The 12,015-nt window shown below is 60.1% G+C and overlaps 1 protein-coding gene across 4 annotated transcripts; it reads left to right on the top strand.

Moving 5' to 3' along the window:
• The first annotated feature begins 1,529 nt into the window (after positions 1-1,529).
• ARRDC2 (arrestin domain containing 2) lies at positions 1,530-8,596 on the top strand. Of its 4 annotated transcripts, none has more exons than XM_060144735.1 (8): positions 1,530-1,803; positions 4,985-5,051; positions 5,280-5,427; positions 5,958-6,060; positions 6,149-6,405; positions 6,553-6,715; positions 6,983-7,140; positions 7,422-8,596. In XM_060144735.1, the coding sequence occupies exons 1-8, from the start codon at positions 1,545-1,547 to the stop codon at positions 7,473-7,475; spliced, it is 1,209 nt and encodes a 402-aa protein (XP_060000718.1). In that variant the 5' UTR covers positions 1,530-1,544; the 3' UTR covers positions 7,476-8,596. The 4 variants fall into 4 exon arrangements, with proteins under 4 accessions (XP_060000718.1, XP_060000716.1, XP_060000714.1 ...); XM_060144734.1 differs by lacking the exon at positions 1,530-1,803 and adding an exon at positions 1,836-4,893; XM_060144733.1 differs by having other exon boundaries at positions 6,149-6,715.
• The last annotated feature ends 3,419 nt before the right edge of the window (positions 8,597-12,015 follow it).

Consider the following 12,015-nt stretch of genomic DNA (forward strand, 5'->3'; position numbering starts at 1 on the left):
GTCTCCCGGGCCTGAACTCAATCAGAGACACCTCCCTGAGGACATCTGCGCCGGTCCCACCTGACACCGATTGAGGGGCCCTGCAGAGAGCATGGCCCAGCCCTGGCCTACAGGAGGCAGCAGAGAGTCAGGACTTCCTTCCAGCTGGTTTTGCTGGAGCACCCACTAGGGGCCAGCGGAGCTGTGGGTCATGGTCCAGTGGGGGAAGTGACATGGGTGAGGAGGGCCATTCAGTCTTCGGCGGACATGGATTGAGCACCTGCTGTATATAGGCAATGTAATGTAAATTATCACACTGACTCTTCACCAGAACCTGAGTAGGGTAGGATGGGGAGACTCAGAGGAGTCAAGCCACCTGCCTGGGGCTACAGAGTGAGGAGGGAGGGGTGAGCCAGGATTTAAACTCAGGGGTCCATAGGCCAAAGGGAAGAATGGACTTGGTGGAGGGCACTCCATGGGGAGGGGAGTGGTGTGATCCTGGCGTTTGAGGGGCCCCTCTGGGGCAGGATGGAGGGGAAGGTTCTAGACATAAGTAGAGTCAAAGGGTCCCTCCAGGCCTTGGGCTCGGAGTGCTGGAGTCAGGTGGGGGAGGCAGGCAGATGCTGGGCCCTGGGTGGAGAGGGAGGCTAATCTGGGTCCAGCTGAGAGCCCAGGCTCTGGCAGCCTCCGATAAGGCCATGGGCCACCTGGCTGGAAGTGATAGGTGGGGCACAAGAGCAAGAAGGGTCTGGGGAGGTGTCAGTGGGCTGTGGTCAGATGTGAGTTCGAGTCCTGACTCTGACACCGGTGGATGCCTCTAGGCGGTGGCTGCCCCTCTGGGGGCCTCAGTTTCCTCTTCTGTAAGATTGGATGCCGAAAATAGGGCACAGTGTTCACCCTTGGGAGCACCCAGTCTGACAGAGGAGGCATAGTAAACACACAGCGGTCACAAACACAGCGACCAGAGCCGTAAAGAAATAAGTCCAGAGAATGACTCTGGTGACATTTGGGCGTGGGTGGGTGGAGAGCAGATCTGGGGAAGGGCGTTCCTAGCAGCGACAGCCAGTGCAAAGGCTAAGAAGCAAGACCCGAGCTTGGTGTGTTTGCGGAACAACCAGATGGAGGCTGGGGCGGCGCCCGGTCCAAAGGTGCCGTGTAGGGGACGAATGAGTCCACAACACAGAGCCCGGTGGCTGCCTCCGCTCCACGCCAGCCACAGCCGCCCCCGCCCGCCTCTGACTCAAAAAAACAGGGCCCGCCCCGCCCTGGGGGTAGCAAAGTCAGCCGCACGGACACGCGGGCGGCACGTCCCCGGAGGCCCGAGCGCGTCACGGGGGCCGACGCGGAGGACCAGGAAGTCCGCCAACTACGCGCCGGCCGGGTACGGCGGCGCCCGCACAAAGTTCGCAGAAGCAAGAGAACGATCGGGGGGCGCCCGGTGCGGCGAAGACCAACGCTGAGACCAGGGAGGTCTGCAGACGCGCCCCAGCTGTGCGCCTGGTCGCCGGGTGCCCGGCGGGCCCGCGCCGGGTGCGGCAGCCCAGCCGTGCGCCCCGGCCCGAGCCATGCGCCCGGGGGGCGTGCGCAGCTTCGCGCTGGAGCTGGCGCGGGACCCGTGCGGCGCGTACCGCGGCGGGGAGCGCCTGTGCGGCCGGGTGCTGCTAGAGGCAGCGTCACCGCTGCGGGTGACAGCTCTCGAGGTGGCGGCGCACGGCGGGGCGGTCACCCACTGGCTCGAGGGCCGAAGCGTGGGTGTAAATGCGGTGTCCAGCGACTACGCGGCCGCCGAGACATACCTGCGGCGGCGGCAGCTGCTGCTCCTAGGTGAGCCGCTCATCCCCCCCACCCCGAGCCAGGATCCCCCGGGACCCTCTACCCAGGTCTGGGCGCCCCTCTCCAAAGCCAGCCTTTCAACTTAGAGGCTGTGTGGTCGGGTGACCCTTCTCAAGATGTGGAGACCTCCTCCTCAGGTTGTGGACCCTCCTACAGGGTGGGACACCCACCTACTTACCCCCCTCCAAAACCCTCTTTTCCAGGAACTCCTCCTAGGGTCTGGGCGCGCCCCCCCGCCTCCAGAGCCGGGACGCCCTCGACCTAGAGGCTATGCTGTGGGGGAGACCCCCCATATGGAGTCTGGGGGAATCCCTTGGTGGAACTGGGAGTTCCTCCTCTCTGGACCCTAGGATGCCACGTTAGCCCCAGGCCTGGTGTCTCTGATTCCCAGAGAAGGCCCCTGTCTCACGCCCTGCCAGTGCCCCTTACCAGTTTTTACAGGAAGGGTTGTTCGCTGGGTTGGGGGTTCTGGTGGTGTTTGCAGGTGAGCGGGTGGGACTGCATCCCAGGCAGGGAGAAGACTTGGGGTGGGGTCACATCAGGCTGGGAGTCTTAGGTGTTGGGCATGTCCCTACCTTGCTCTGAACCTCAGTCCCCCACCCTCAGGCCATACAGCCAGTCGGGAGCAGAACAGGGCCAACAGAAAGAGTAAGTCTGTGCCCCAGCACCGTGCTATGTGGCTGAGGAGGGTGTTGGCCTCTCTGGGCTGCCCTGGCCACCTCCTCTTGGGGAAGGCAGACCTCACCATACCCATCTGCAAGATGGGCGGAAGCAGGAAGCAGCTCGAACCTGGCTCCCCACCCGCAGCCCCCTTTTTTTCCATCAGTGCACACACTAGATGCTTTGCCTACAGGCTTGCAAACTTGTCCCAACGGCCCCCAGGTGTGGGGACTCTTGCCTGAGCAGCTGTGGAAACCGAGGCATAGCCGGCAAGGGGTGAGGCAGGAAGGGGCCCTGTAGTCATTTCCCTTTCCCTGTGACTCGAGGGAAATTGGGGCTGGTCTCACCCTGCAGTCCTCCTGGTCCCACTCACTGGTAGCTTCCTTAAGATACTGGAGGGGTGAAGCTTGTGGAGTTGCTGTGTGACCTCTAGTGAGGCCCTGCCCCTCTCTGGGCCTCTGGGGACCCATCTGTGAAGCGGACTGAGGGCACTGGCTCAGAATGAGCCTTCCTGGGACTACCCTGGCCGTCCAGTGGTTAAGACTCTGGGCTTCCACTGCAGGGGGCGCGGGTTCCATCCTGGTTGGGGAACTAAGATCCCTCGAGCTGAGTTTGGTTTGGCCAAAAGAAAAAACAAAACAAAAAACCCAAAAGAAAGAGCCTTCCCATCCCCCCAGGGTCACTCCATTCCCCACCTCCTCCTGGGCTTATAGCCTCTTGTCCTCTTTCTAGGCTCTATTTGGCCCTGGGAGAAGGTCCCGGCCCCTTATTTCAGCCCCAGAGCCCCCTCCTCCGGGTACCCCCCCCCCAGGGTGATCACTGAGTGGACAGCCTCTACCCCTCTCTTCCGGCCTGCCCTTACCCCTATCACTGATTGGTTGTGTCCGTTTATGGCCGCCGGCCCGCTGGGTGTGCCTTGGCCTCAGGGGGTCCCGGTGTGGCCTGAGCCAGACTCAAAGGGGATGGCCAAACTAGGGGGTGGGTTCAAGCAGCAGTGCATCCCTCTGTCACCAGAGGGCGCAGGCGCTCCGCAAATCGCGATCAGTGAGCTCCCAACTGGGAAACCGTGTATGTGGTTCTTCTCCGAGGAGACTGAGGTCCAGAGACGGGTTACCGCCCCAAAGGCACACCGCAGCCTTGAGTCAGGGGATTCCGTGAGCTTCCCCGGTACTCGGCTCTGTCTGTGAGGGGAAGAGCTAGGCCTAGAGGACAAGTAGGAGTTTGCGGAGGCGGAGGAGGGAGGGCAGGTGCTGAAAGTTTGGAAAGGAACGTCGCGGCCAAAGCGCTGAGGCGCAGCCGAGTGGCACTGTGTCAAGAGCGGGCTGATGACTCGGGAGAGAGGCTCTGGGAGGGGTCGAGTAGGGGCTACACCGTGATTCATGCACAACCCTCTGAGGTCGGGAATGATTTTCTTCTGGCTCTACAAACGTGGAAACTCAGGTTCCAAGTGGTTGTCACTAGCCCGGGTCAGCCAGCTGAGCGGGTTTCAAATCAGAGGAGGGGGCAGTAGGCGCCCGAGTGGAGGGAGGCCCCATCCACTTCTTCCTCCCTCCCCCATTGCACAGAGCGGGGGAGACTGAGGCCCGAGGTAGTTAGTCCTAGGCTTTCAGGGCCTCGATTGGGGCCTGGCTGTTAACACACCCCTCCAGATCGGGCTGGACGTGCATCGAGTCACGTCTGCAATTGGCGGCCGGTTGATGATTAAACCGACGGCAGTATGATCTTGCTGGGTGACCTCAGGCCCGAGTCCTCCAGGCCTCAGTTCTTCCTCTTGACCCCCGGAGTCTGAGATACTTGCTCTGTCCCGCAGTGCTTCAGCCTCACACCAGGGTCCACTAGGGTAGAGGGCAGCGGGTCGCGAGCCGGGGCGTTTGTTATTTTGCTCCACGCGTGGGCGGGGCCACGCCTTTCGCCGCGCCATTGGTGTATTCCTCTCCGGGGGCGGGACCTGCGTCTCGCTCCGCCCCTCCCTGCCGTATAAATGCGGCGCCGGCGCAGGCAGTGAGGGGTTTCTGGCTCGATCAGCGAGTGCGCCTGCGCGCGCGTGGTGGGTTTGCGTTCTCAGGCTGCAGCGTCCGCATCTCGCGCCTCCGCGTCGCGGGTTCGAAGCCAGGGACCGCGCGCCGCGAGTTCGTATCCCAGCCGCGATGCTGTTCGACAAGGTGAAGGCCTTCGTGGTGCAACTGGATGGTGCGAACGCAGGCGCCGAGCCCGTGTTCAGCGGCGGCCAGGCGGTGGCCGGCCGGGTGCTGCTGGAGCTGGCGGGCCCGGCGCGCGTGGGTGCCCTGAAGCTGCGCGCGCGGGGTCGCGCCCACGTACACTGGACCGAGTCGCGCAGCGCGGGCTCGAGCACCGCGTACACGCAGAGCTACAGCGAGCGCGTGGAGGTTGTGAGCCACCATGCCACACTACTCGCGCCAGGTACCACCTGGGGACCCCTGCACGGCGCGTGCTGCGCACTCCGGGAGCCCCTCACAGCCACTGAGCCTCCCCTTCTTGCTCCTACCTGCAGACACCGGAGGGATCACAACGCTGCCTCCTGGACGCCATGAGTTCCCATTCAGCTTCCAGCTGCCACCGTAAGTCAAATGGGGTGGAGGATTGCAGGGGAGTCCCTGAGTCTGCAGCCCCTTCCAGGTTTGGGACTCCACTGCTCGGTATCTGGGGACCCCCGAGCCGCAAGATTGTCTCCCGGGGGGGGGGTGCCCAGGAGTGCCTCGTGTCTCTCATCCCCGTAAGTCTTTGGGAATCTCCCACCCGGGAGTCTGTGGATCTCACCCACTGAAGCCCCTTCCCTCCACCCCCAGGACGCTAGTGACTTCATTTGAAGGCAAACACGGCAGTGTCCGATACTGCATCAAAGCCACCCTGCACCGGCCCTGGGTCCCTGCCCGCCGGGCAAGGAAAGTGTTTACTGTTATCGAGCCTGTGGACATCAACACACCAGCTCTGCTGGTGAGTTGCTGCCCTTGGGGAAGGTAGGATGGGAGCATCACAGGCAGGGTCCTGGCTATTTGGTGACTGGCTCCTCACTCCCTTCTCAAAGTGGGGGTCACAGCTGAGCCCTGGCAGGGAGGGAGGCAGTGGGGGAGGTAGGCATGGGAATGCCTGTGGAGTCCAGTGGAGCCAGGTGCAAGTCCCAGGAGCACCAGTTGGCTGTGTGTTTCTGGCTGAGTGTCTCACCTTCTCTGAGCCTCCTGTGCCTCCTCCGTGAAACGGGACTCAGTCAGAGCTTGCAATAATAATGGCTTACTAAGCGCTCATTATGCACTAAGTGCTTGGCTTGTTCACTTCGTTTTCAGTTTAACGAGATGAGTCATATTCCTGGATCCATTTTACAAATAGTTTCTAGATTGTTAAAAGGAAACCAGGATACTAGGCCCTGCCCCAAATCCTCCTTCAGCTGAGGGTGGTTTAGAGGCTTCAGGGGGTCCGTGGTTGGCACAATGGGATGCATGTTATGTCCTTTCCCTCCACCCCACAAGGCCCCTCAAGCGGGAGCTCGGGAGAAGATCGCCCGATCCTGGTACAGTAACCGTGGCCTTGTCTCTCTCTCAGCCAAGATCGACCGCAAGGGCTACACACCAGGTAGCAGGTGGGAGGGGCTGGATTGGGAAGAAGGTCCGTGTCAGGGTTGCAGGTGGGGAAACTGAGGCCCTGCTGTCCCACCCTACAGGTGAGGTGATCCCCGTCTTTGCCGAGATCGACAACGGCTCCACGCGCCCAGTACTGCCACGGGCGGCCGTGGTCCAGACACAGACCTTCATGGCGCGAGGTGCCCGCAAACAGAAACGAGCAGTGGTGGCTAGTCTCTCAGGGGAGCCTGTGGGCCCTGGGCGGCGGGCACTGTGGCAGGGCCGGGCGCTGCGGATCCCTCCTGTGGGTCCTTCTATTCTGCACTGCCGCGTGCTACATGTGGACTACACCCTCAAGGTAGAGTATCCTCGGGGGCTGGGGTGGCTGCGTCTGCTCTGTCCTCCAGGCTGGGGTTCCCCCCGCCCCCCACCAAGACCTCCTGCCATAGAAGGAGTGTGTGGCCGAGGCTGCCTGGGCACCCTCTATCACGGCTCCTTCCTCCAGGTCTGCGTGGACATCCCGGGCTCATCCAAGCTGCTCCTGGAGCTGCCGCTGGTCATCGGCACCATTCCTCTGCATCCTTTCGGCAGCCGCTCGTCCAGCGTGGGCAGCCATGCCAGCTTCCTGCTGGACTGGGGACTGGGCGTCCTGCCAGAGCGACCTGAAGGTGAGCTCTCCATCCTGCTGTGAGGGGCATGGGTGGGCAGAGAGGCAGGTGCCCGGCTGACTCTCCCTCCCCCAGCCTCGATGCCCCCATCTGTAAAAGTGCTCAGTAACAGTCATGTTGGGAGTATGAATTCCCCCAGGATCGCAATCCAAGGGCACACGGCTCAGCAGCCCCGGAACTGGCACAAGCCAGCTCCCAGCCATTGTCCCCAATTCTGGGGCTGCCCGCCTCCTCTACCAGCCTCACCGCCCTGTCTGTCGATTCCAGCACCTCCCGAGTACTCGGATGTGGTGGCCGATGAGGAGGTGGCGGCCGTGGAGCAGAGCCCCTTCCGACTACTGCAGGACCCTGACATGGGTGCTGAAGGCCCCTTCTTTGCCTACATCCAGGAGTTCCGCTACCGCCCGCCACCCCTGTACTCTGAGGTGAGCTTGGGGGGTTCAAGAAGCCCCTGTGGCTCTCCAGGCCCCGGGAGCCAAGATGAGGGTAGAGAGCCACAGATGAGTTTTAAGTAATGATGGAACTCCTATACATCCCCATACAGGTGCGAGGGCCTGAACCCGCCTTGCACCTTAGTCTGTTCCTGGGTGTCACCCCCGGGCCAAGTGTGGGAGTGGAGATGAGGAGGGTGGGGAGGGGAGTTTCTGAGCCTCCAGGGCCTCCTGAGACTTGATGGGATCGTCTCCTCCCCACCCCCCCCCCGCAGGAGGATCCAAACCCACCCTCAGAGGCCGTGAGGCCCCGCTGCATGACCTGCTGAGTGGCAAGTGGAAACTTCAAGGGATGAGGTTGTACACATGCTTCCATCAGCGTGGACATGAGTGAGGAGTGGCTGGGTCAAGAACAGACCAGCCTGACTGCACTGAAGTTGGGGAAACCGAGTCTCAGAATGGGGCAGGGCCATTCCAGCATCACACAGAGCAGAGGAAGAGCCAGTCTGGAGTCTGACATCTCTGGACTGGTTCTCATAAGGTTATCAAATGCCCACCATAAGATCTGAGAGACTGTTCAACCTGTCTTTGCCAGCCTGTGGTCCCCCAGAAGCCTCCAGTCTGGGAGAGACAGAGCCAGACATAAATACTTCCAGGACCAGAGGAAGGGACCAAGAGCTGGGAGAGTCCAAAGGGGGAGCAGGAAGGCTTCCTGGAGGAAAGAGCATTTTAGCTGAGGCTTTGGTGCATGAATAAGAGCTCAGAGGGCAGGCAAGCAAGGGGAAGGAAAAGTCGAAGAAGGTCAGAGCCGAGCGATGTGTGGAGACCGCCCCCTTCATCTTAGAACTGGGGCTCAGAGAGCAAGTGCCTCTGTCGAGGCCACACTGCAAGGTCTGGCAGGCGAGAGGGCCCAGGAATGAGGCATTCAGGGAAGCAGGTTATCAGAGCTGTGTGGGGCAACAGGGCAACAAGGGCAGCGACTCCAGCCTTTGAAACCTTTGAAAGCCAGAGATTCCTGGCCCAGGCTAGGCTTCCTGGGGGCCCCTCCACACACTCCAGGACGTGAGAGCTGTCTGGGTATTGTATGGCCCGAGAAACCCAGGTTCGGAGTGGGACAGACAAGACCAGCTCCATCACTTGCAAAATGAAGATGTGGGGCCCCTTGTTCAAGAATTCAGAATTTCAAGACGGGGACAGCAGAGCATTAAACCAGGCTGCGGGGACAGAGGTCAGCCTGGGGTGACACAGCAGGGCCAGTGTGCTTCTTCTGGGCACCCCCTGTGTCCTGGAGGGACAAAACGTAATGGGGCAGCTGGACAAGCCCCCAAGTGCAGAGTCCCAGCCCAGGCTGAGGCAGGACCCTCGCCTGGGACTCTGCATTTCCGTTAAGCCTTAAATCGTTCTCTTTTGTACAATTATTTTTTAAAAATAAAAGCACGGAGGAAGAGACTGTGCTTAGTGGTTTATTGCCCTCAGGTGCCAAGGAACCTGGGGTGGCCTCGTCCACCATCTTGAGTCTGGATCTCAGATGGAATTCCAGGCTGAGGAGGGTTGAGGGGCCCATTGTCCAGAAGGTGAAGGTGAGACCCAGGGACACATAGGGAGACAGCTCGGGCTGGCGCCGGATGCGTTCACCTCGTGCAGTAGCAGAGGCTGGGACCGTGGACGGTGGAGGGCAGGCAGAGGCCTCATCTGTCCCCACAGAATGGAGATGAGGGGGCAGAGAGGTGCCAAAGGCAGGAGGAGCCTGCCTATCTATGCAGTCTGGGCTGGTTTTGCTTTTACTGTGGTTCAATTCATACGCCATCGGAAAGTGTACAATTCCTTGGCATCCCTTTCCAGTGTTGGGCCACCATCACCTCTAGCTAGTTCTAGAACATTTTCATCAGCTGCTAAGGAGATCCTGTCCCCATGAGCAGCCCCTATTCCCCCTCCCTTAGCGCCAGGCAGCCACTAATCGGCTTTCTGTTGCTGGATTTGCCCGTTCTGGACATTTCGTGTAGATGGCATCGCAGGATACGCGGCCTTTTGCGTCTGCCTTCTTTCGCTTAGCATATTTGGAGGTTCAACCCCTTTTGTTGCAGCATGACGCAGTGCTTCAGTCCTTTTATGGCCAAATGATATTCCACCGTGTAGACGAACGACATTTTATTTATCCACTCACACCCTGTTGATGGACATTTGGGTCGTTCCCACCTCCTAGTGGTTGTGGCTCACGCTGCTGTGGTCGTGCTTGTACGAGGGTTGGTTTGAATACTCACAGCACTTTAAGGCAGCCCTAGCGGTGTGGAGGTTGTCATTTTTCTGGAGTTGCAGGTGGGGAAAGTGAGTCTAACGGAATGAGGTAACTCGCCCAGGGTCTCACAGTAAGGACTGATGGAGCTGCCACTCAAAACTGCCCCTGGGGCTTCCCTGGTGGCGCAGTGGTTGAGAGTCCGCCTGCCGATGCAGGGGACGCAGGGTTCGTGTCCCGGTCCGGGAGGATCCCGCGTGCCGCGGGGCGGCTGGGCCCGTGAGCCGTGGCCGCTGAGCCTGCGCATCCGGAGCCTGTGCTCCGCAACGGGAGAGGCCACAACAGTGAGAGGCCCGCATACCGCGAGAAAACAACAACAAAAAACTGCCCCTGGAACTCTGGAATCCATACCCTACAGCCCATGTGACACCCACGTGACACTCCCTGACAGCCTGGGCTCCACCCCAGACCCTAGGCCACACCCATATGGGCGGGGCCCAATTAGACCACCCTCTGAGAGCCCTGGCTGTGCCCACCAGCCTGCCCAAGGTAGTGAAAATTAACTAGCAGCCCAGAGTGGCCATGGGCAGGGCTGACGGGCAGAGACAAGGGGTGGACACTGGGAGCTCTGGGGTCAGGCTTTGCTCTCTGTGTGATGATGGGCCGGTCACTTGTTTCTGAGCCTCAGTTTCTCCATCTGAGACTCTGGAGCACCTCCTCTCCACCAGTCTAAATTTGGGCGCTGATTCCCAGTGATTCCTAGTCGTGGGGTTCACCCAGCCCTCCTAGTTCCATCCACCCTGGGCCGCTGGTCTGCCATCAAGCTTGGAGCTTGTCAGACTTGGGGTTCCTTGGGGCCTGGCAGCAGAGAGGAGATGTTCCCTTAACACAGTCACCCAGATCCAAGACGGCAGCCTCAGGAGGGGCTGAGTTTCCCCTCAGCTGGATTGTGGGAGACACAGATCCCAGTTTCCACATCCATGTTCCCAAACTGAGAAGAGTCTTAGGTGTTTATTGCATTAGCGGGTGTGGGTACAGTTCTATGAAAGGTTCCCCCAGGGGGCTTGGGAGGACAAGCCACCTCATGACCCCAGGACTCCTGCGTCTGCAACTGTCTGGAACCTGATCCCTAAAGGAGGCAGATTTTTCTGGTTCAGATAAATGACCACCAGGATGGAGCTGGCCCAGGCAGCCCAGAATTTGGGGAACTCCCTGAACATAGAGAGGGGCCCACAGAGTGTAGAGAAGGGTGGCCAAATGTTCTTCTAAGATAAAATCCCTCCCCTCCTTGGTCCCCTAAGACCACCCACCCACCTCTCCCTCCAGCTCCCCCTCCATCCCTGGCTGCTACTCAAACACCCCAAGCTGGTTCCCACCTCAGGGCCTTCGCACATGCGGTTCCCTCTGCTGAAAGGCTCTTCCCTATAGCTGGCTCCTCTTTACCCACCAGCCTTATCTTGTCAGGGATACCCCAACCTAAAGTCACCACCCCTCATCACTCCCTCCCCTATCCCCCTGTCCTATTGTTTTCATAGCCTTCATCAGTCTCTGAAATTCGTATTTAGATATTCACTTGTTTGTCTGAGACCTTGAGGGTGGGGCTGGGTCAGGGCTGTGTCCCTGGACCCAGCACACAGCACGTATGAGTGACTGGAAGGGACTTCCCATCTACTCTGGTGTGAACAAAGACTCTGATGGGGGTGGGAGTGTCACTGCCTCACGCTTTTTCCCAGGACCCCCTAGAATCAGACCTGTCACCCGTTCAGAGTCAATGCCAGTTCTCTGTCTCTCACTACTACTGTCTTTCTGTCTCACCATCTTTGCCTCCCCCATCTCCGCCTCACGTTGCTCTCTCACTGTCTCTTTGGCTGTTTCTCTGTCATTGTCTCTCTCGTATCCTCTATCTCCTCCTGTCTCTGACATACCATCTCTGCATCTCTGTGTGTCTCGCTCACCATCTCTCTTGGTCACCATCTCTCCAGCTCTCTCAGTCTCTGACTCTTTCACCGTCTCTGTCTCCTGCCCTGGCCGGGCCAAGCCTGGGGCATGGGGTGACAGGCAGGCAGGGCGCCTGCTGCTTGTTTTCTACCCTCACTGGCAACAAGCCCAGCCGGGCTGCTGTTCAGGAATCCTCCAGCCGCCCTGCTCCAGCCACCAGGCTCAGCCACCACCAGCCTCTCCTCCCAGCACATTCTGTCCTGAGCAGGGAGCGCTGGGGCAGGGCAGGCGGGCGGGCAGATGTGTTCCTGCCTGGCTCCAGTTACAGGACAGCCCGTCCCAGTGACCCTGCTCCCCACCAGCGCTGCCGCCTGCCGCCTCCCCTCCTTTCTCTGGGCTTAGATCTTCCTGAATGGGACCCTCGGCCAGCTCATCCCCACCTCAGGAACTTTGCACCTGCTGAGCCTTCCACCTGGAGCTCCTCTCCCCAGGACGTCTCCCTTGTGGACCTCCCTGTCCCTAGATCAGAGAGTCTCCTCAGTTGGATCTTAGTTCCCCGACCAGGGATCAAACCCGTGCCCCCTGCAGTGGAAGCTTGTGGAGTCTTAACCACTGAACCAGCAGGGAAGTCCCATACTTACATGTTTGATTTACGTGTCTATTACCCCAGGGCCCCACTATATCCGCAGCACTGGGAA

This window comes from Lagenorhynchus albirostris, chromosome 3, assembly GCF_949774975.1.
Source record: "Lagenorhynchus albirostris chromosome 3, mLagAlb1.1, whole genome shotgun sequence".
Taxonomy (NCBI): Eukaryota; Metazoa; Chordata; class Mammalia; order Artiodactyla; family Delphinidae; genus Lagenorhynchus; species Lagenorhynchus albirostris.